At 41.3% G+C, this 25,253-nt stretch overlaps 1 protein-coding gene across 2 annotated transcripts in view; it reads right to left on the bottom strand.

Annotated features, from left to right (window-relative positions):
- The window catches only part of TRAPPC10 (trafficking protein particle complex 10), a 269,076-nt gene that overhangs the window by 186,989 nt on the left and 56,834 nt on the right, over positions 1-25,253 (bottom strand). For both annotated transcript variants that reach the window (XM_029577817.1, XM_029577818.1), the window contains exons 4-5: positions 17,564-17,760; positions 5,410-5,605 (exon numbers count right to left, since the gene is read on the bottom strand). In XM_029577817.1, the coding sequence (XP_029433677.1) occupies positions 5,410-5,605; positions 17,564-17,760 (393 nt within the window). The remainder of the gene's footprint in view (positions 1-5,409; positions 5,606-17,563; positions 17,761-25,253) is intronic.

Genomic DNA, 25,253 nt, shown 5'->3' with positions numbered 1-25,253 from the left:
CCCTCTTAGCCATTAATGCACCCCTTCCTCACTTCAGTAGCAAGTCTATGGCAGTATTGAAGGATGCATATTGCACTGTGCACTCCTCCATAGGTAAACCATCATTGACTGATGAGCCTTATGGGTAAGAGTTTTTGTACGAGTTGAAACTTGCCCGGCTCCTCCTTTGGGACCTTCGCCAGCAGTAAAGGAACATTCACTGAAAGAGGGTGCCGAAAAATGACTAGCCATCCGCCCCAACATCAACTCCAGCTTCTGCTGCACTATGTCTGCATACTTCCTCGCAGAGAGCATTTCTTGCCCTTGGCCTTGCTGATGCGCCCCTTGAAGGGAATATTGAATCCTTCCCGAAAACCTTGGATGATCTGCAATGCTTTGCACCTGGTGTAACGATTCAACCATGGCACCATAGCAAAAGATTTTATGGGGGAAGGTGCCGTGTTAAAAATGTGTGCCTCATTTGGATCTGTCATTACTCTCTACTAATTGTTTTGCTGCATTTGCTTGCAGGATGAGGAGTGGCCCAGAGAGCGGACATGCTTAAACTTGCAGTCCTGAAAGTTACAGGAAGACCTAATGTATCACCAGCAAATGTTGCTGTGCGCCTGGGCTGTTCTGGCAGACTACGTGGTTGACGAGAAAGGTTTTCGGGATATCCACACGCATGCACCCTTGTCACTTGCCTTATTAATCGGCTAACATCCTGTGTCCCCCACAACATGAAGCAATTGTCTTCCATTTTGTCCCGAAACCGCTTGTCATAATTTAACCACGCCCAGACATTGTACTCAATGTAAGTCTCCAGTATGGTGTCTGCCTAACTTAGCATAGGCCCGTACTACAAAGGGTCATCTTGCCTCACAAACTCATCATCCCGAGGAATGCCAGAGTCCAGTTGATATTTCTGGGCACCACTTTCTCGATCTTCTCCTTCCGTGTGAACATCCTGTGCCTTCCTTCCATTTCCTAAATATATCGATATATGCCCTTTTCTTGATCTTCTTACGTAGGGCCCTGGGCACACTTTCCCTCAGTTGAGATAATGTAGTGAGGGCTGGCAGCATTCTGGCTGCCTCACCGGTTTCTGCCAATGAGCAAGGAGTGCTGTGATCTGAGGAAGAATCAGAGTCCAATGAGTCTCAGGAGCTACTACTCATGCTGGGATTGGATCTATGCTTGCCCTTTTTTTGCCTGCTGCACACAAACCACTCCCAGAGCCCATTTGAAACTCACCCTCTGCCATTTCGCCGGTCACTGGTCCTCCTGCTGAGTTAGTTTTGCTGCCCCAATGTCCTCCTGGATTGTTCAGTGAGGTGTGGGGGACCTGTGTTGTACCTGACAGAGCTAGCTCTTGCACCTCTTAGGGCACCCGTGGTGTCAAGTTGCTGGTCACCGCCACCACTGCTTCCCAGCTTGCAAGTCATACCGGTCCTGGCTGTGCTCCTGAAACTGGCCCTGGGCATTATCCCTACATAGAGGAGTGATAAGTGTTTGCCACCAGTCAATTTTTGGGTGATGTTTTACCCTTTTCTAAGACAAAGAATTTTTGTTTAAGATATTTGACTACATGTTCTTCTGTGGGGGTTATTTACTGTATATGGTGTCCATGTCAACTCTTATACTTAGGGAAGATGAAGCATGCCTTGTGGCTGCACATAATTGAACATGTCAGTGCCATTAACTGTGGATGTGTGGAGGCTCCACAACATTAATGGACATGTTTTTTCAGATCTCACCTTTGCAGTAATTGAACAACCTATACCTTCTCCACAAGGAAGAGATTTTAATAGATTATTATTACAGAAAGAGCAGAAGTGGTTTTACTGTTTATTTTTATTTATTTATTTAAGGTTTTTATATACCGGCAATCATGAGAACATATCTTGCTGGTTTACATGAAACGGGAGTGCATTAAATACATCAAACTAGAACTGAGGTGACCGAAGGTACAGTTACAATTAACAAGGGTAGCAAAACTTGGTGAAGAGGAAGAAATAGGAAAGAATAAAATGGTTAAACGATATACAAGTCAAATTACAAGTTATGTGCAAATGGCATGATTAATGGCTGGATGTTTTAGAGGAGTCCTTGGATTGTGTTTAATACAGTAGAACCAAATAGTCTGAATAAGGAAATAGATTGGCCATTCTTTTTACTTTAGTGTTGGGTGATGTGGCTATGTCAGTATTTTTTGGTTGACATCTGATGGCATACCATTTCCAGAAAATGAAGTGTTTTGATTTGAACGCATTAGTTTTGTTGAGTGCATGAGTCTATTGGATCTGACATTTCCGGTAATTTAAGCGATAGGATGTTTTGCTTCTCTTTAAATAGGAAGCATTAATGGCTTAGTTTGAACATATTTGCTATTCGGAGCTAGGCATCCTTTCAAAATATACTGGTGTGTGGGTGTGTTTAGTTTTCTAGTTTAATGCTCTTTATGTGTTTTGGAGTATGTGAATAATTTGAATATATTTGTTTTGTTGTACATAAGATTATTATGAACTCCTGATGAAGGTATTTTAGGCGAGGAGAGAATTTGAGAGAAAACTTGCCAATATAACAATTTTTTCAAGTATATTTGAAGCAAAGAGCGTGTTGGGCTGCTACATGACCAGGAGGCAAAAGGAAAAAGCAGAGGGACAGAAAATAGAAAAAGTGAATGAATTCTTTGCCTTGTCTTTACTGAAAAGGATGCTGGGAACATATCACATTTGAAACATTCTTTAATGGTAGAGATTCTGAGCAACTGAAAAATATTTGTGACAATGAGGATTTAATAGATCAGATTGACAAACCAAAGAGGTAACAAATCATCAGGACTGAATACAATCTACCCCAGAATTCTAGAGGTTCCCAAATCTGTCCGGGGGGACCCCCAGCCAGGTTTTCAGGATATCCATAATGAATATGCATGAGTTAAAATTTGCATGCTATGGAGTAAGTGCATACAAATTTATCTCATGCATATTCATTGTGGATATCCTAAAAATCTGACTGGCTGGGGGGTCCTCCAGGACAGATTTGGGAACCTAAAATAACTAACATAAAAACTGCTAACCTGTTACTAGTAATACAGCCATGATTCCTGAAGATTGGAAGATAGCCAATGTGAAGCCAATTTTTAAAAAGGGCTCCAGAAGCAATCCAAGAAATTAGACTGGTAAGCCTGATGCTGGAAACGGGAAAATGGTAGAATCCATTTTTAAAAACAAAATCGACGATAGACAGACATGGCTTAAGGGGGAAAAAATCAACATGTTTTTTGCAAAGGAAGTCTTAGATTTCTTTGAAAATATAAAACAAACGTGTAGATAAAGCTGAACTGGTTGATAATACATATTTGGAATTTCAGAAGGCATGTGACAAAAGTTCCCTCCTCAGGAAATTAAAAAGTCATTGGATAGGAGGCAGTTTCCTACTGTGGATAGGTAGCTGGTTAAAAGGAAAACAGCAGTTTTCCAAATGGAGAAAAGTTATTAGTGGAATACCACAGGAATCAGTGCCGGGACCTGTGCTGTTTAACATATTCAGAAATGATCTGGAAAAGTGATTGTTGAATGAAGTGATCAAATTTGCAGATGAGTCAAAATTATTCAAAGTTGTTAAAAGAACAGCAAATTGTGAGATACTGCAGAGGGATCTTGTGAGACCAGAAGACTCTGCAGCTGAAGGGTAGATGGAATGTAATTTGGAAAAGGTCAAAGTAATGTACATAGGGAAAAATAATCCCAACTACAATGCTGGGTTCTGTATTGGGAGTTACTACTCAGGAGAAAGACCTTGGAGTCCTTGTGGACAATACTTTGAAATCCTTGGCAGTCAAGAAAACAAATGTAATGTTAGGCATGATCCAAAAAGGAAAGGAGAATAAAAGAGAAGATATACTGACTCAGTATTGAGCCATAATGTGACCATACCTTGAATATTGTCTTCAGTTCAGATCAGCCCATCTCAAAAAGACAGAGTGAAAAAGGTGCAGAGGAGAGCAACAAAAATGATTAAGGGGATGGAACTGCTTTTTTTTTTAAGATAGGCTAAGGCTCTTCAGATTGGAAAAGAAACAGCTGAGAAAGGGACATGATGGGAGTTTATAAACATGAGTGGAGGAAACAGGTAAATAAAGGTTAGTTGTTTGCCTTTTCAAAAATATTAAAATTAGGACACTTGATGAAACTAACAACCAGAAAATTTAAAACAAATCATATAAAGTACTGTTTCACTCAGCTTACAATCAAGCTGTAGAATCTGATGCCAGAGGATGTAACCATGGCAAATAGTACAGCAGGGTTTAAAAGAGGTTTGGACAAGTTGCTGGAAGAAAAATCCGTAATACATTATTAGCCAGGTAGACAAAAGAAAATTATTACTAACTCTGGAAGTGAGTAATAAGAAACAGACCTTCTTTATGGGATCTGTCAGGTATTTGCAATCTGGACTGGCCATTGTCAGAGGCAGGATACAGGACTCAATGGACCTTGGTCTGACCCAACATTCACACCATACCCTGCCACATACAACTGCCACTCACAGTATATTCCCATTTCTCCACATACATATCCTACATGTGCCCCCATCAACATGAACACCCAGACCCCACAATCCTCCCACACATTGACTACTCCCAAACTCCCACACCCAGAGACAGACACTCTTCCACACTAACCTCACATACATCCCACAGGCATCTGCCTCCAACACACTCACACTCTCTCCCTACTCACTTCACACACACAAACCCTCATCCATATCTCCTTACACATACAATCAGGCACGTCCCACGCTCAACTCTCCACTTTATATCCATAGTTCATAACTACACCCATTTACTTGCATACTCCCCTTCCTACACTCTCTTCTACAAAACTATGTCAGAAAGCATTCACATAGCCATGTTTCTGCATGCTTTCCCTTCTCATTTGTACTGATTATCTCTCTCCTTATGCACATTTCCTCTGATTTGGGCAACTGCCTCATCACACAGTTTTGCTATCTTGAAATCATCAGATATGACCACCAAGGTCTTTCTCCTGTTTGGTGCACATTAGTATTTTATTCTTTATTATGCATTTCTCTCCTGACTTTCTGTAACCCACATGCCTATCAGTTCATTTTTTCCCACACAAAATCTTAGCCACTAGATTCTCGACTACACCCTTAAGCTTTCTTGGATATTGCTCCATATTTTTCCTCTCTCTCTGAAGGGCTAACCCTGTTGCAGATCTTACTGTGATGTGTACAAAGACGACATAATATTGATACTAGCCGACCAATAATATCAGTTACGAAAATACTGAATAGAACTAGTTATAGGACTGATCTTTGCCAAAGCCTGGATACCTCCTTATACTCAGGAAAACAGTAGGTACTTTATTCAGAGATCCAAACGCCCAGTTTTTGAGGGAGTACCTGCACCATGAAGTAGTCACAAAAACTCCAGCCCGGTTCGGTTCTCTTTTCTCTCAGGGTTCTCATGTCATCCTCAAACTTCCCCAGATTCTTGGTGAAGGACATTAGAAGCAGCGTGCGCAGCTTTGTCAGAAAGGCGTTCCAGGATTCCTGAGAGCGAGAGGTGTCTTTCAGAGGGTCCGAGAGCACAACACACCTAAGAAAACAGAAAGCACTTCTAGGGAGGACATACACAGCACCTCCTTACAGAGAAAATATACAATGTTACAGTGCACCTTATATAATCACTCAAATTGGGACTATGTTACAGTATGTCCTGCAGGAAATGTTAGGCCAGGCAAAAAGTCCAAAAGCCAGAAATGGAATCTGGACAAAGCAGAACAAGGGACCGAACCACAAATGCTGCAAGATACTGGATGTATAGCAATGTTAACACTAACTGTTTGCATTCTGTTCTCAACACCAGGAGAAAATACAAGCAGTTCATTAACATATATGGGGTTGCCAACTTATTTGACTGACTTAGGAAAATCTTATGAGCTAGTGAGAGCCCTCTTGGTGCTTCCAGGCTTTAAAGAACAAGGGTCTTTCAATACTAAATGCACAGCACTTTGATAATTTGGCCCAGAAATGTGGAAGGAACAAAGTTCCACTGGAAGTAAGATTAGGAGCTGATAGTTTTGAAAAGCAGCAAAATCCTGTCTTTTTTCATAATTGCAAAGATAGAAACTGGAAATTAATCTAAGTAGTTTAGTTGAAGTGTTATCTTAGTATTCACTTAATTTTGAGGCTGTTTAATTTGTAAAACACAACTTTAATTTGCTAGGCTAGAGACGTGTAGTGTTATACAGAGGAATTATACTTTTTCATGTGTTTTGGGTGGACCTGTGAGGATTTATATGTTACGTTATTTATTATTGTACCATGTTTGGAAGTCTTTGGTAGATGACTAGTATGTAATAAAGTTATAACAAATAAATAAGAAAAAAATAAATGTAAGATCTTTATCAAATAACCACTTGGATTTTGCTGACAACTGCATCTGGAAATAATTTCTGTCTGAAGAGCAGTCATAAATTACAAGCGGATTGTGATAAATTGCAGGAGGACCTTGCAAGACTGGAAGATTGGGCATCCAAATGGAAGATGAAATTTAATGTGAACAAGTGCAAGCTGATGTAAATAGGAAAAAATGACCCATGCTATAGTTACACAATGTTAGGAGCTACTACTCAGGAAAAAGATCTAGGTGTCATAATGGATAATACATTAATATTGTCAGCTCAATGGGCTGCAGCAATCAAAAAAGAAAACAGAATGTTAGAAATTATTAGGAAGGGAATGATGAATAAACCAGAAAATGTCTTAATGCCTCTGTATTGCTCCATGGTGAGACCACACATTGAGAACTGTGTATAATTCTGGTTGTCACACCTCAAAAAAAATATAGTTGTGATGGAGAAGGTACAGAGAAGTGCGACCAAAATGTTAAAGGGGATGGAATGACTCCCCTATAAGGAAAGGCTAAAAGGTTAGGGCTAGTCAGTTTGGAGAAGAGGGGGGGATATGATACGAGGTCTATAAAATCATGTGGTCTAGAATGAGTAAATGTGAATTGGTTATTTATGCTTTCAGATAATAGAAGGACTAGAGAGTACTCCATGAAGTTAGCAAGTAGCACATTTAAAACTAATCGGAGAAAATTCTCTCACTCAACACACAATTAAGCTCTAGAATTTGTTGCCAGAGGATGTGGTTAGGGCAATTAGTCTAGCTGGAGTTTAAAAAAGGTTTGGAGAAGTTCTTGGAGAAATTCATTAACTACTATTTATCTAGTTGCCTTAGGGAATAGCCACTTCTATAACTGGCATTACAAGCATGGGATCTACTTTATGTTTTGGGTACTTGCCAGGTACTTAAGAACATAAGAAATTGCCATGCTGGGTCAGACCAAGGGTCCATCAAGCCCAGCATCCTGTTTCCAACAGAGGCCAAAACCAGGCCACAAGAACCTGGCAATTACCCAAACACTAAGAAGAACCCATGCTACTGATGCAATTAATAGCAGTGGCTATTCCCTAAGTAAAATTGATTAATAGCCATTAATGGACTTCTCCTCCAAGAACTTATCCAAACCTTTTTTGAACCCAGCTACACTAACTGCACTAACCACCTCCTCTGGCAACAAATTCCAGAGCTTTATTGTGCGTTGAGTGAAAAAGAATTTTCTCCGATTAGTCTTAAATGTGTTACTTGCCAACTTCATGGCATGCCCCCTAGTCCTTCTATTATTCGAAAGTGTAAATAACAGAGTCACATCTACTCGTTCAAGACTTCTCATGATCTTAAAGACCTCTATCATATCCCCCCTCAGCCGTCTCTTCTCCAAGCTGAACAGCCCTAACCTCTTCAGCCTTTCCTCATAGGAGAGCTGTTCCATCCCCTTTATCATTTTGGTTTCCCTTCTCTGTACCTTCTCCATCGCAACTACTTGTGACTTGGATTGGCCACTGCTGGAAAAGGGATGATGGGCTTGATGGACTCTTGGTCTGACCAGTGTGGCAGCTTCTTATGTTTTGTTTTTTTAATTTTATTTTTATTGAAATTTCAACAATTCTTACAGAACATTTGTTCTAAGAATATCAGATAGTACAAATACATCTCATTCAAAAAAAAATTAATACATCTTAAGAGTAACAATATAATCTCTTATCTGAAAAGTAATAGGAAATTTGGGAGTCCAAGAAACAGAGCAGTTATCAAAAGGTAATATTCCTATAACTATAAAATATCCTTTTAGAGTGTGACCCATGTTATACATTTCTAAGCACCAAACCCATTGAAACTGTCTCAGGAATGTGAGTCCAGATATACTCTTAATTGTAGAGGGTCAAAGAAGATATATCTAGATTCTTGATAAACTATAATACATTTGCAGGGGAAGCGAAGAATAAATCTCGACCCCCTTGCTATAACTTCATTCTTCATCTGTAGAAATTTTTTCCTGGGTATTCTTTGTCACGTCAGGGTATATCCAAACTCTATGGCCATGAAAGTTATATTCTTGATTCCTGAGAAAAAAAAATCTTAAAACTGAGTCTCTCTCTGTGGCGAACACAAAAGAGACCAAAGTGTCTTGAGTTTCTATGACCATCTCTAGAGTTAAATCCAACAAAGCGGTAAAATTAAAGATGTTTCTTGTTCTTCTCGTCGTTATAACTCTTCCTTTTTTTCCATAATCCTTGGTATATAGTATATCTTAGATATAGCAGGAATCCCTTCTACAGGAAAATTCAAAGCATTTATAAGATAACTTTTAAACAGTTCTCGTGGGGATACTGCTTTCAATCTTGGAAAATTTAGTACTCTCAGGTTAACTCTTCTAATTTCATTTTCCAATTTTTCCATTCTGTTAGAGCAAATACTCTGACTTAACAAGGTTAATTTAAACTTCTTCCACCTTTTTAATTTTCTGCTCCATATCTTTCAAAGTGTTTTCCAACGTTGTTACCTTGGAATCTAATTTCTTAATATTTTGTAAGTTCTCTTTTAACATAACATTCAAAGTATTTATGGAATTATCCATTGAGACCAAAACTTTCCATATTGTATCCAAAGTTATTATGGGAGGCTTAACCAACGACGTTTTACAAATTACATGTACCTCTGGTTCACTTTTTCCTGGTTCCAATGGGTCCCTGTCTCCGCCATGATGTAGTCTTGCTCCAGCTTCAAAGCCCGTGGAACCCTGTAAACAGGGCTCACCGAAGACAGTGATACATCCACATCCCTTCTCGGGGCTATAGCTCTTAATGAAGCCATTTGCTCTTCTCTCCAATCTGCAGCTGCATCTCCAAATATCCTCGATGGTGGTTCCGGGATAGTCGGAACACCAGGACTGAGGGATATTCCTTCTGCCATGGAGCTCGGCGTCTGCTCAATGTCAATGTCTCCCGCGGTTCCTCCCTCCGGTAGCTGCTGCACGGGTCAGGCAAACATCATCACGATTCGCGGCTGTCTTGTATCCAATATTGGGCGTAGAGGTAACGGATAATTTTGCTTTTGCCTTCCTTTTTGTGTGAGGAATTTCAGGAAAAAATTTCAAGCAATAAGGCAACTAGTAAAATTTTCGCGGAGCGAGATTGTGTGCGTCCACTCTAATCGGCAGCCATCTTGGACTCCTAGCAACTTCTGTTCTTATGACTTGAAGAAACCAGCTCCAAGAGGAGGCAGAGGATTTTTTGAGAACTGACATCCTGCTGTCTTCAGAGAACACTTATTACAGGTAAGCAAGTCTGCTTTATCAGAGAAGCAGGATGTCAGTCCTCATAAAGGGGGAATATCAATCTATATGTTGCCCCAGACAAAAACAAAAAAAAAAAAAGAAGGGGGTGGAAGGAACCAAATCCCAAAATAATGTCAACAGGCAAGACTTTTTGGTGCAGACAGACCATCCTAACATTTTCGTTTTTTAGTGGCAGTCTGGAACCAAAATAACAGGCCCTAAGAGGGATTGAGTTGAGTTCTACACTTTAAAGAAACTCTGTAGTACAGACTGGCCAAAACTACTGTCACATCAGGAGTTCCTGTCAAAACAGTAGTGAGATGTAAATGTGTGGCAAGAACTCCACATCACGGCTATGCAGATCTCTTCCATGGAGGTCTCTCAGGTGGGTTACCAACTCAATCAAGGTTCTAACATTTGAACACCGAGAGGCCCCACCAGATCCAGGCCCACATGGGCATAACAGAATGTAATCTGCTAGCCAAATAGACAGAGCACTTAGCTATTGATGTGAAACAAAACAGAAAACTGGGTGGACTACCTGAGGGTTTCAGTCCACCCCAAATAGAAAGCTACAGTTGCCTTGCAATCTAAACTGGTGAATAAACTGGTGAATAAAACGGAAAATGTTATAATGCCTCTGTATCACTCCATGGTGAGACCACACCTTGAATACTGTATACAATTCTGGTCGCCGCATCTCAAAAAAAGATATAATTGCGACGGAGAAGGTACAGAGAAGGGCGACCAAAATGATAAAGGGAATTGAACAGCTCCCCTATGAGGAAAGGCTAAAGAGGTTAGGACTGTTCAGCTTGGAGAAGAGACGGCTGAGGGGGGATATGATAGAGGTGTTTAAAATCATCAGAGGTCTAGAACAGGTAGATGTGAATCGGTTTTTTACTCTTTCAGATAATAGAAAGATTAGGGGCACTCCATGAAATTAGCATGTGGCACATTTAAAACTAATCGGAGAAAGTTCTTTTTCATGCAACGCACAATTAAACTCTGGAATTTGTTGCCAGAAGATGTGGTTAGTGCAGTTAGTATAGCTGTGTTTAAAAAAGGATTGGATAAGTTCTTAGAGGAGAAGTCCATTATCTGCTATTAATTAAGTTGACTTAGAAAATAGCCACTGCTATTATTAGCAACGGATCATGGAATAGAATTAGTTTTTGGGTACATGCCAGGTTCTTATGGCCTGGATTGGCCACTGTTGGAAACAGGATGCTGGGCTTGATGGACCCTTGGTCTGACCCAGGATGGCATGTTCTTAAGTCCATTCATATTTCTGTACTTCAACACATGAGTCAGAGAGACTTAAGATGCAGGCACAGAACCATTATATCATGAAAGCCATTATATAGGGTGGATAAGTGACTAGGGCCTGAAGCTCAGTGACTCTGCATGCCAAAGTGACTGCCACAAAAAATGACTTTCCAGGTCAGGTACTTCAGCTCACAAGAGTCCAGAGGCTCGAAAGGAGCTTTTATCAATTGGGAGTACACCACACTGAGGTCCCATGACATAACAGATGGGAGTCTTCAAATGAAGCAAGTCCCTCAAGAAACGGACAATTAAAGGTGGACGGAGATGGATTTACCTTTTTTATTGGGTGATCAGCACCAGTTGCACTGAGGTAAACCCTGTCTTGGTTCTCAAACCCGTTTTGAAGAGATGTAAAAGGTACTCAGACAATTTTTGTGTGAAACAGGAGAAAGAATCTAGGGCTTTTCTCACACCACACAACCAAATTCTTCCACTCCAACACAGGATTTCCTCATGAAATATTCCTTGGAAGCCAGAATAATATGAGAAACATCTCTGGACAGATTCAGGGGCTGCAATACTATCCTTTCAATGTCTAGGCTGTGAAAACCAGATACCCAATGCTAGGGTAGCATAGCAGCCCCAATCCCAAGTGATCAGTGTAAAGGAATTCCACAAATTGAATGGATTCCTGTTGGACATCTCTCAAAGGAGTGGGAACCAAATATGTCTCAGCCAGTAGGGCCTATGAGGATCATAATTCCTTGGTCTCTGGGTTTTCATAAGGTCCTGCAACCAGAATAATTGGAGGATATGCTTTCAGAAAGCCCTGAACCCAATCTAAAGCGAAGGTATCAAAACTTAGTTGCCATACATTCCTATATTGTAAAAGAAGATCAGAGATCTTTATGTTCAAAGGATATGCAGTTACCATAGGTGTGCTCCTTGGGCAGAATATCTGGTCTGCTATCCAGGGAATATTAGAAGGGTTCCAGGACCCAATAATCTGTCCATCAAAAGGTTACCTCACTCACCAGATACATTGCTCTGAGGACCATTCTTTGAAAGATGGTCACAGTACCATATCTGGACCGTTTCTTGCCAGATGTACAATCCTGTTCCCCTCCCTCCCTCAAAGACTACCTGTATTTCTGTGTGGACAAGGACAAATTAGTTGGCCAATCAAACCCTAGCCTTCAGAGCATACCTTACTGCCCTTAGCTCAAAGAAGTTTATCTGGTGAAATTTCTCCTAAGCAGACCAGAAACTCTGGGTGTGGAGCCCCTCAACCCAAGTTGGACACATCTGTTAGGGTAGTTTTGTACCAGAGAAATATGGAATGAATCATCCACCAGGACAGAGAATTCCTCAAAGACTAGGTGATGAAGATGCTGTCCCAGAGATACTAAGGTGTCTGGCATCCACTGAAATCTTAGGGTTCACTAGACTCTTATTGTGAAGATATGCCATAGGAATAGCCATAATGACCAACAACTTGCTGATGCTAGCTGACTCATTCTTAATCTCTCCACAGCAATGTGTTAATCTTCTCTTGCAGAAGAAGGGCTTTCACCCAAGTTGGACCTATCATAGTTCTTATAAAACTCTTATTGAGGCGATGGGCTCAGATGGGATTTGGGGTAATTGATAATGAACACTAGCAATTACAGCAACCAGATGGTTCTGCTCTTTAATTCTATGGCACCTCCTTGAGATATGCTCCTGTCTAGCCAATCAGCAAGGCAGGCATAAAGATACACCCTTTAATTTTTGTAGGTGCACAGGCACCACCGCAAGGCATTTTGTAAACACGTAAGGTGCTAATGTAAGGCCGAAAGGAAGCACGTGATACTGGAGATACTGTTTCCCTACATGAATCTGAGATATTTCCTGAGAGCTTGAAAGATCTCTATAAGGTTGTAAGCATCCCTTATGTCTAGGGAACATATAGCCAGCCCCTCTTTTCTAGAAAAGGAATCAGGGTGCAGAGGGAAATTATTTTTAGCTCTCCTTTATCAGTTATTTATTAAATATCAGCAGGATTGCGTGCCCCCCACCTTACACTTGGAGATCGGGAAATACTTGAAAGAGAATCACATCCTCTTACTCCTGGTCAACAAGGTTCGACCCCCATGGGCTAAGAGGCTTGCTGAGAGGCTATCCAGGTACTCCTTGGTGGGAGATTTGGAGGAGTATTGAATAGGCATACCCTCCTCTTCTGATTGTTGCTTAAAACCTCATTCTCCCATTGATCAGAAGGTTCCCCAACACAGACATTGGAATTTGGACAATGCACTCCACAATCCAGTAAAGCCCCAAGGGACTTGGCTAGCTATGGCTTTTGTACCCACTGCTACCTGAGGCAAGATTGAGGACCCTGCTGCAGACAGAGGCAAGTGAGTGGCAGGAAGTGTCTCCCTTTTCAGCATCCCACAGCTGTGGATAATGGGTACAGCAGCCTTATCACGGAGCCACCATTTCCTTGACCCTATTATCAAAGAGATTCTTGGTATTCAAAACAACATAGGCCAGTTTTCCACACTCCAGCACCTAGACACTAGTAGCTTTAGAGAGCCATGGTACTTTTAAAGAAGCTGCCCCAACAACTCCTTGGTCAGATTTTACATGTATCGGCATATGAAAGGCTGATGGGTAGTTTAAACATTGAGCATAGCCCCTTGATATACCGTCTTCTCAAGAATGTCCAAGGTAGAGCGCGTCCTAAAACTCTGGGCTCCTTCTTGATATGTTTCCAGGAGCATTATGATGCCCAGAACATCAAAAAATTCCTCAATAAGCATAGAGACCAAGGAAATGGAAAATTTTCTAATCGGGAGTGTAGACACTATGGCCTGAGAATAGCCATTCCTGACTAAATGTGCCCTTTAAATGGCCAAACAATAAGAAAAATGTATCCGATACTAGCAAGACTTTGGACCCTGGCATATGAACACCTTAATGAGGCAGAAGACCAGAAAACTGCTGCTCAGCTCCCCAGAAAACCAGTGTATGAGAAGACTGAAAATTGATTTTGGAAAGAAAATGACAATCTCTCCCAAACCCAGCAACAACTGGACCACTCACTGAGGAGCAGAAAGCTCTCTTGAAAGGACTTTGCTCTAATCAGGCAATCATACAAAGGATACAGCAAAACCCCTTCGTTGTGCAATATTATAGCCAATACCACTATCACCTCAGAGAAGATTCTCAGTTCTGTCACTAGCCCAAAGAATAACATCTGAAACTGAAAATGGCGACCTACACCACAAATCTCAGGAAACACAGGTGATCCTTCCAGATTGGAAAACAAAAATAAACACCCGTTAAATCTAAAGCAGTCAAACATTCCCCTGTGTGAACCAACCTGAATACTGATCTTAAGGTTTCCATCTTGAAGCGGGCTATCTTCAACAAGCTGGGGACCACATCAGGTCCAGGGTGTGACAAAAAGCCACCATGGAAATAAAGCAACAGAATAAATAGAGAAAATGGAATAGTGTCTTCGCCCTTCCTGGAACAGAAGCACAACTTTTGATTCAAAGAGCCGCTGCAGAATAGTTCTACTACCTGCCTTCCCATGGTCGAAAGACAAAGGAAACCAAAAAGGTGGCAGAGTTAAAACTGGGGAATTGTAAAAAAATAACGATTTATTAACTCTGGGACCCACTGATCCACCATAATTTGGGTCCACCTCTGAAAGAAGAGAGACAAAACAGCCACCTCTCTCTGTAACCTGAAATAGGACTCCCAAGCACTCACTGCGTTGCTCTGAAGCCAAAGCCCCCCTTACTACTCTTACCTCCTTTCATAGATGGAAAGGAAAAAGATTTCAAGGTGGAACCTTACAGTTGCCCCATGCCTTTACAAACTTCTCTAGCTCTTCACCAACAAAGCTGTCCCTGAAGGGCTGCCTAGCCAAATCAGTCAGACAGAGACTGCTGATCAGAGGCATCTCCAGAGAAACCGCTGAACCATTATCAAGAATGGTTCAGCAGTTTCTTTTGGCCAAGGAGCAGGCCAGAGTATTTGATCCCAGCTAGACACACAGTCCTTGGCTCTAATGGTGGAAATACTGTCCCAAGTCTTCTGAGACAGCCTATTTTTTTTTTTTTTTTTGCACATCAAGTGCCACCAAGACATCCACCCTAGGAAAATGAAATTCCTTATTCTCCTATGGATTCAAGCAGGACTTTCACAAGCTTAATGGAGTCTACAGGGAACAAGGGAGGTTCCACCATCTGCTAGCAGACCTAAACAAGCATTTAACGGCTTAAAATTAAAGACACTTTGGGGTAGATTTTAAAAGGTGCGTGCGCACATGGACGCGCATGTTATAAAATCCGCGGGCCACGCACACATGTGCAGGCGGCACGCGCAAGGGTAGGAATTTTAGTAAGTTATGTGCGGCAACACAATCAGGCCTTCCCCGTTCCCTCCCAGTCCGCTCCAATTAACTTCCCTACCCCCCTGCCTAAACTCCCTCCCTCTTCCCCTCTCCTCCCCACTCCCTAAACCCGTCCCAGCAACCTATGGGTTTTTTAACTACTTACTGAACCCTGGACCAGAAGTAGTTTACAGTCGGCCGGCGTGCGCTTCCCCGGTACAGTAGGGATACTAAGAATCAGAGGCAGGTCCTGCAACTGCATTCTACCCCTATAAAGGCTCGCAAACTTTGGAAATGTCCTGCAAAATAGTTGCCCAGAGCCAAGAAGCATCCAATATGGAATGAGGATGCCCGATTGTAACAGTTGCTGTGATGTGGAAGCCACTGCAAAAACTGAAAACATGCTTTCTGGGCTCAGGGAACCACTGTGGATTTAGGAACCACCATGGTATTTAAAGAGTACCTTCTCTTGGCTCAGGGCAGGAGGGTCATATTCCCCCCCCCCCCCCCCCAAATTGGTGCCCCGCTACAACAAAATGGATGCCAGAACTCCTTCTGAAACCTGGGCTCCAGCGGGAAAGTGTAGCCTGAACAAGGTCTCAGCCTGCGATTACCCTGCAGACATCTTTCAATGGCAGTCGCAAACTTCACGGAAATCCTGGCAATATCAACTACTTTCCTCAGACTAGATGCTGAGCAGAGCATGGTTCTTTTCCGCATTTTGCTTGTACTGTCATCATGCTCGCCACCGAGTCACACGCCATCTCCAATAAAGAGACACCTCAGATAACACCAGATCGCTGATGAGCGCCCGTCATTTTCACGCATTTTCAAAATGGCCACTGGTGCCCCCAACCATTACTTGCAGCCTGGAGAGGGGGGGGGGGGGGGGGGAGAACCCACCAATGCTGCCGGCCACAGAACCCCCACTGAAAGGATGGGAAGATTTACCTGAATTGTTCCATCCCCCTGGCAGAATTCAGAGCACACCTTCCAAGGCACTGCATTAAGACTGCATGCTATGCAGAGCGCCGGCTTTTCATTCCCCTGTGCAGGCACTGCCTGCAGCCCAAAATACTGAAATGCAGTCTGTGTCTACTGCCCAGAGGTCAGCCCCGCTGCTCTCCAGTTGCCACAAAACCTCTGGCAGCTCAATAACTAGTATTCCCCTTTGTGTGTGGGGGTGTTTTTCTTTACTTTACTACTGAAGCCAGAAACACTTAAGACTTTAAAGAGTAGCAAAAAAGGCAGGAAGGGGAGGAAGAGAGTGGAAAAGCTTATCAGTCCCCCTGGAACCCCTTGGTTCTAGAGTACACCACTGAAGGAGGAAGCACAGGTTTTTGGATGAATTGGCTCTGAATACTCAAGGAGAGTAGAGCAGAAGGCGGAAAATGGAAGGGGAGTGGGAAGGAGAGAGAGGGAACCAGGTACTCACACTAGTAGCCCTCTGGTCTCCAGCAGTTCTCCACTGAGGGAGCCTGAAACTGTCACCTCAGGAACTGCCAACCACAGTCATCCTCTTCGGTTTAAGGCCAATCAACTGAGGAAGGGAGAATTCATCTGTCACCTCAGGAGTTGTGCACCAGAACTTTTCTATTCACCTGGCCTTCACTTCCAGCACAGGAAGCTTGTCCACCATCTGCTGGAGATAGAGAATACTGGCAGGCTGATGTCAGCACAGACGTATACAAGGAGTGGCATCAGCAAGCCTGCTCTCTATCTCCATCTGCTGGTTGGTGTGCACAACCCATTTGTTTGGACTCATCTGACTGTATGAAGAAGAAAGTTTTTTTTTTTTCACTCGATGCACATTCAAGCTTTGGAATTTGTTGCCAGAGGATATGATAAAAACAACTAGTACAGCTGGGTTAAAAAGATCCTGGAAGAAAAGTCCATAAGCAGTTATAACTAGGTGTCGCTAGGTGTGAGCAGCAAGAAATTGGATCTACTTTTCAGAATTCACCATTGTCAGACAGGATGCTGGGCTCAATGGACCTTTAAGTCAGAACCTGCATGGCACTTGTGATCTTATCGAATGTGCATTGCGGTTAGCAACAGCAATATAAATTAAGTAATCAAACATTTCTATTTTAATGTAATTATGATTTAATGTGGCACTAATGTACTCAGCAGTTAACATACAATAAGCCCTTTTGTTTAACAGAGGTGTAATTACTGACAAGCTTAAGTGTCAGCCAGCAAGTGAAGGCACTCACCTGTCATTCTGCTTGTTACAGAAATCATTTCTGATCTTGTCCACAATAGAGGTTCGAGGAAGAATATTGGTCTTGTTTTTCTTTTTGGCTTCACTTTCCACAACTACAATTAGCCAATCAGCTGAGCTGTGAGCCTTCAAAACATTCTGCCACTTGGTAATGTCATCCTTCGCTGTGGCTTTGTACAGTTCAGTGTCCTGCTAGGACAAAAACAGAGTATCAAACCAGAATAAACTGACACACGAGGCATTCATGCAAAGAAATTAAAAGAAAAAGAGCAATAGCCTTTCTCCAATCTCCACACATAGCTTTCAGTCCTGTTGCATGTATAATCATGGTTCTTTATTTCTAGGATACATAGTTCTTGATTTACTAAGACTGTTCTCCCATACTTTGTAAGGACAGTTTGTTGCAGAACAGTGCTTGTTTGCAGCACTAGGCAGGGCTGAATTTAGGGAACTCTTCTATTGCAGCATTAAAATTATATTGCCAATAAGCTTTAAAAGCTACCAATTGAGGCTAGTTGGAGGATTTGTCAGTGTTAATGCACAATTGCTGGAAAAAAGAGCAGACAATTTTCACTTGAAAGTTTGAGCTGTCGGTAATTTGTCTCCACTGAACCTTTGGCTTAAGTGCTCTAATTTTATCCCACACATGTCCATATCACTGGTCTTTTGTTTACTGTGAAAGAACCATGCAAGTTTATAACCCCTGAAGTAGGCATCCGAGCTGAGACATGGCCAAGTTGGGTTTTAATTGAAATGTTTTACTATTGTTTTTATTATCATTGTAAATTAATTTATTTATTTATATTTATTTATTTTTAATTTTTATATACCGAAGTTCTAGTAGGGACTACAAATCACTCCGGTTTACATAAAACGAAGAACTGCTCAACAGATAGCGGAGCTTTACATGGAACCGTATAACATATGGAACAGTATAACTGGTTGACAATTTAACATAGTGCTAAATAAAGTGATAATATTTTAACTGGTAATAAATAAAGAAATATAATATTTTATATAAGAAGTATAACTATTTAACGTAGCAATAAATATAAATATAAGCAATGCCTAATATATATATGAAATAAAGTGAATTTTTGAGCTCACAGATAATTGTCCAGTTGCAGATTCTTAAAAGTAGTACTTTATACAGTGTCCATAGTTAAGGGATGGAAGTCTGTCAGTCATAGTTTATATTATTAACATTAGTTTAGAATTTATACTGTTGTTTTAAACATTTCTTTTTTGCTGTTGTTTTGGCCACCACTATTTGTTTTTTCCAGTGTTTGCGGTTGGCTTGCCTCTATATGTTTATACATATGTTCAAGAGACAACAAGCAAAGACTGAGAAATCAGTATTTGTCAGACTGTGCCTAAGCAACTGACAGATGCTTTAGAGGTCAAATATACATTTATTCAGGGCTCACAAACAATGGAATGAATAGGCTATTACTATAGAAGCAATACAAAAACATAAAAATCAAAGCCATAAGGAATCAATACAAGGAGAAATGTGAATATTTCATGATACTTTATCTCCTCCTTTGGCACAGAAAAGAGGATTTGTTAGTGGATTTCTATGTAATGTGTAACCCTATCTCAGGCCTATCCCGAGAGGAAGGGGCTCACACTCTGTACCAGGGCTAAGTCCCAGCCTCACTCACACACAACCCCCAAAGAAAGTTCCTGGAGAGGGAGAGGGAAACAATAATAAACCTCCAAAGTCATAGGCTAGAGGTGACCAACTTTGGTCCTCAAGGGTCACAGACAGGCCTGGTTTCCAGGACCACCACAAGGAATATGCATGAGAAATATATGATTAATTCATCCTATCTATGGACAACACTGTGCATAGTAAGCACGATTCCTTACTCTTGCCTGTTCACTTGCCATAAAGTAGAATCCAGGATCATAAGAACATAAAATTTGCCATGCTGTATCAGCCCAAAGGTCCATCAAGCCCAGAATCCCGTTTCCAATAGTGGCAAATCCAGGTCACAAGAACCAGGCAGAATCACAAGACATCAACAGGGCTGTTACTATCATCAGGAAGCTGCCATCATCCTGAGGCCAACCCGACAACACCCTTGCCACCACTGGTATCCAAGCAGAAGCTTCCTGCATTCCTTCCTGTGCTTTAAGACAGAAACCGACCAAAGATCTCTATGACGACTCAGCAATCTTAAGATTTCTACATAGAAGCTGCAATCTTTGCCTGATATCCTGTAACCAGCCTGCATCTCTACTTTACCTTCTGTAGCAAGTCTAAAGCAAGCTGCTGTTCCTATGCAGCACTGAGGATCCCTAAACAAATCAAGAGAGAGAGGCTGCACAACCACTATAGATTGTATGTGTGGTAAGAAAGGTGACATTTACCCGTACCTGATAATTTTCTTTCGTCAAGTCCAGGCAGACCAGCAAATGGAGACAAATATTAATAAATTTGCTAATGTCACTCCTTATAAGCTCCTGTGATGACCTCAGCATGGCAGTAAATTCTGCAAAATCTAACAAACTTTACCCAATAAACCAGGGGGGCTTCATATAGCATTTGTGCTTAAGAAAAACAGAGAGAGAAAAACGAGAACAAAATTCATACAAAACTGAACTAACAAGATGAAATATTTTCACTTTCTTTGTGCAAATGAAGTTTTCTGAAATATACAAAGAAAACAATTTGGCAGAGAAGGCAGGTATCTAGACTGGTCTGCCTGAACTCAAGGAAAGGAGATTACCAAGTAAGGGTAAATTTCACCTTCCTTTTTATCATGAAGACCAGTCCAGGTGAGTGGGATGTACCCAAGCTACACCTAAACTGGGCAGGATACTGCCAAACCTGCATGCAGTACTTCTGCAGCAAAATCAGCCTCTTTAGTTCGCAAATTCAAATAATGTTTCACAAAAGAATGTGGAGAAGAACATGTTGCTGCCTTACAGATCTCGAGGAGATACCAAGGAGGAATTACTACTTACCTGATAATTTTGTTTTCCTTAGTGTAGACAGATGACGCAGGACCTCTGTCAGCAGATGAATACAGAGCAAGCTGACATAACAGTATATATACTCCTGCAGTTACATCAGCCCACCAGTATTCTCTTCAAAGGCAACTGTGAACAGACTAGCAAAAAACTTGACTAAAAACAATCAACCATTTCGGTACTCAACCAACGGGAAACAATGAACTCAGGTAATGAATGTATGTACCCTAATATAAGGACTGGAGGAACACTTACCAGTAAACCCCGAACACATATCTCCAGAGGAAGATCATTAACCAACCATGTGGCAGCTAAGGGTGGGAAGCTGAGTCCATCTGTCTACACTAAGCAAAACGAAATTAATCAGGTAAGTAGTAATTTCTCCTTTCCTAGCATGTAGAAAGATGGACACAGGACCAGTGGGATGTACCCAAGCTACTCCTGACTAGGATGGGAGGCTGCCCACAGGCCAGTTAACACCACACGTGCAAAGGCTGCATCCTTCCGGGCCTGCACATCCCGAAGATAATACCTGGAAAAAGTATGTAAGGCGCACCACATCGCAGCTGGGATACCTGTTGCCACAAAAGTTGGATTTTAGGACACCACCAAAGATGAAAAAATGTGCCCTTAGAGCGGCAAAGTTTCCAACATTGGTGTGAAGTTCCAGGGAGCATATGACAATTTATCAGGTGTAATATACAGTCGGAAAAACAGTTTAAAACAGTTTTCTATGTGGCATGCAGAGACTAGACCTTTCCCCAGTTGTGTGTATATTTGTTTCCAGTCCTCTGTAGTCCAAGAACACTGTAGGTCACCCTCCCATGCTTTAATGGGTGAGGACTCTAATTGAAACCCCTCAGAGATGAGCAGATCGATTCGGGAAATAGATTTATGAGATTTATCAGCTTGTCTGCACAAACTTTCAAAGGAGGGTATTCCCATAGCCAAATCCCCTAGGATACCCTTATGCGTTATAAAATGATGTAATTGTAAGTAGGGGAACACATCGATGTCGCTTAATTGATACTTTTCTCGTAACAATCTAAATGGAATCATTCTTCCAGATTCATAAACATGGGACAAGTGCGTAATTCCCTTTTCTAACCAGTGCTTAAAGGAGTGCAGATTATCAGCAGGCTTAAAATGAGGATTATGAAATAGAAAAGTGCTAAGAAAATAAGTTATTTGACCCACTAACTGCTTCTTCCAGTGGTCCCAAGTTTTCAAAGAGAGCTGAACAGTGTCCGGGAGTCGTGGGGGCCCTGTCCATGAATCTCGAGGTTGCCACAAAACGGCAGTGATGGGCAACGAGCCGATTAATGCCTGTTCCAATAATCACCCAAGGTTTTTGCCTTTAATTTTGTGCCAGTCTAATATAGCTTTCAAATGTGCTGCTCCTTGGTAGTGATGCAGATTGGGCATCCCCATGCCACCCTGGACTTCAGGCATCATAAGTATCCTTTTTGCTATTCAAGGACATTTCTCTTTCCATAAAAATTTTAATAATCTCCATTGCCATTTATCAATAATTTTTGCCGGTACTTCTATTGGCAGAGTCTGTAGGAGATATAGCATCTGGGGGAAAATATTCATTTTTATTACTGCTAAACGTCCAATCCAAGAGATATGGTACAGGTCCCATTCTTCCAATTCTTTACAAATTTTGGCCATTAAAGGGGGATAATTAAGTTGAAATAAATCTTGCGTATTACCCAGATAAATCCCTAAATATTTAAGTTTTGTGGAAGCCCAGCGAAATGGGTGTGCTTGCCTGATTTGTGCAACTATATCTTCAGTCACTGAGATATTAAGCAGTTCGGATCTGTCCCACTTGATTTTAAATCCTGAGACTTGGCTAAATTTTGAAATCTTTCACTAATCGCCTGAAGGGAGCTAAGTGGATTAGTTATTGTAAACAGTATATCGTCCACGAATAGCGAGAGTTTAGATAAAAAGTCTCCCACCTGTATTCCAGTAATATTGTTATTTTTACGAATCTTAGAAGTAAAAGGTTCTAAAAATAAAGCAAAAAGTAAAGGTGAAAGAGGGCAGCCCTGTCTAGTACCCCAACCCACATTGAAGGGCAATGAGTAACCCCCATTAACCCTCAAGCAGGCCTGTGGCGCAGTATATAGTTTCTGGATCCAGCCAATAAAAGTTTCCCCAAATCCATAAGCCTGTAGCATTTGAAACAGGAAAGGCCAATGTACAAAATCGAAAGCCTTCTCTGCATCTACTGCTAATAAGAGAAATGGAATTTTCTGCGATTTGGCCCACCAGATAGAATCTACTGTTTTCCAGACATTGTCGGAAGCCATGCTCCCAGGAATAAATCCTGATTGATCGGGATGCACTAAATCTGGCAAGATAGTATTGAGCCTGTTGGCCAAAATTTTAGCTAGCAGTTTCATGTCAAGATTGATTAAGGAGATCGGCCTATAGGATCCACACACCGTGGGGTCTCGTCCCGATTTAGCTATTAGTGTGACTCCTGCTAGATTGGATGAGGTGGACAAATTTGTATGTCCTTTCAATGAATTAAATAATCTTACCAGTAAGGGAGAGAGGATATCTATGAATTTTTTTTTATAGAAAGCTGCAGTGTACCTGTCTAAACGGGAGATTTGCCCGTTTTCAGGCTCTTTATGGCCCAAGTCATCTCAGCTACAGTTATGTCTTTATCTAAGGATTCTTTGTGTTGTATTAGTAGCTGGGGCAACAACAGATTCGAGGAACAAATTTATCTGATCTAGTGTAATATTAGAATCAGTTCTATATAATTCTGTATAGAATCTCAGGAAACGTCACCTAATATCTGTATTGGTAGTCAGCATCTGACCTGATTAGTCTTTAAAGTTTAACTATATTATTTTGAGCCTGCTGAGATCTCAATTTATGTGCCAATTGTTTACCCGCCTTATTGCCACCTTCATAATGAACCTGTTTACATAATTCCAACTTGTGGGCTATTTGAGCGGCATCCAACATTTCCAAGGTCTTCCTACAGTGATCAATTTGAGTCAAAACCCTGTGTGATCCAGATGTTTGGTGCAGTTTCCCTAGTCGGTGGAGTTGATCTAAAATAGCCATCCTTTCTTTGTTTTTAGATTTTTATTTTTTTTTTTTTTAAGTATGCCCCCCTAGCTATCACTTTACCACGAATGACAGCCTTTAGGCAGTCCCACAAGGTCATCATAGATATACCTTCCATATCGTTAAACTGTAGGTACTCCGTTACCTCCCGGCGGATTTGGGCCACAAATTCTTCGCTCTCTAGTAAGCTGTCATTGAGCCGCCAGTATTGTTTGCCCTTATCATATTGAGAGATGGTAAGTGTCATTCTAGTGGGCGGGTGATCAGACCACGTAATAGTTTCAATAAGCGGCTGAGATATCCAGTTAATGCAACCCTATCCACACACAAGAGATCTATTCTTGAGAGGGATTGATGGGCCCTGGAATAGAAGGTATAGCTTTTGGATTTTGGATATCTATTCCTCCAGATATCGACTAAATCTAGCCTCTTTAGACAGTTTAAGCTTTTGTCGATCCTTACCTTTGGCTGAGGAGTGTCCTAGGGAGTTAAAAAGAGAAGGATTGATTGTTATATTAACGTTCCCCACCCCCCAAGTATGATGTGTCCATCTGCTTTTTCTTCTATAAGTTTAGATACCTTTTCAAAAAATAAACTTTGATCAACATTGGGCGCATAAATATTAACTAGGGTGAATTTCTCTCCAGCTATAGCCAGAATTAACAGAAGATATCTGCCTTCTGGGTCCGGAATGGAGGAAATTAATTCAAATGTAAAATCTTTTCCCAACAGGATGCCCATTCTGTATATTTTTGAACCTTGGAGCATGCCGCCCAATACTGAAGAGGATATAAGTGATGTTTTAATAAATATTCTTATCGACGCTTGAGGCGTGTTTCCTGGACAAAAGCTATTGTGGTGTGGAATTGTTATAAGTCAGCAAATAAACGATGCCGCTTTAAAGGAGAATTTAATCCCTTAACATTTAGGGAGAAAATGTTTGTGTCCGCCATTCATTAAAAGAATAGTGTTTTGCACTCTACTATCTTCGCAAGGTGTCTAACCAAAGTAATGCACTATAACATTGTGATAAAGCATAAGATTTCTGTAAGCTGCCCTTGAAAACCAACCTATATTAGTGTGCTAACCCAGTCCCACAATCACCCCAGAAATAAACCCCTTCCCTTTGCAATGCCTCCCACCCGATGAGACTGCATTGCAAGATGTAGAGAGGAGACAGCCACGCCAACAAAATCAGTGACCCCCCCAGCAGCTAAACAATTAGAATATAAAAAAGTAACTTTCCTAAAATGTAAAAAAAAATCTCCAAAAACATACTTGGAAAATGTATAAACCATTAAGCAACTCCGGTGAATGAACTGATGCACTCTAAGTCACAGTATATATTACATGTAAAAAATCTTTCTGAAAGCTGTGAAACTGCAGGACTGGAGATGTAAGAGTAAGTGTCATTAACTCTGTCAAATAGAGACATTAGCCAATATAGGCCATATATACTCATGTCTGATCCCTGGAGGAGTCCTCATGGTCTGGATTACGTCGTAGTCTGCGGCCTCTTTTGGCAATACGTTGCCATCTAGATGGATCTTCCCTTCTATATGGTGTTTTAGAAGTAGCAGGTTGTGCATCAAATCCTGTGTATCCAG

The sequence above is a fragment of the Rhinatrema bivittatum genome, chromosome 15, assembly GCF_901001135.1.
Source record: "Rhinatrema bivittatum chromosome 15, aRhiBiv1.1, whole genome shotgun sequence".
Taxonomy (NCBI): Eukaryota; Metazoa; Chordata; class Amphibia; order Gymnophiona; family Rhinatrematidae; genus Rhinatrema; species Rhinatrema bivittatum.
The sequence above is the reverse complement of the archived record's forward strand: the minus strand, read 5'-3'. Positions and strand labels throughout refer to the sequence as shown.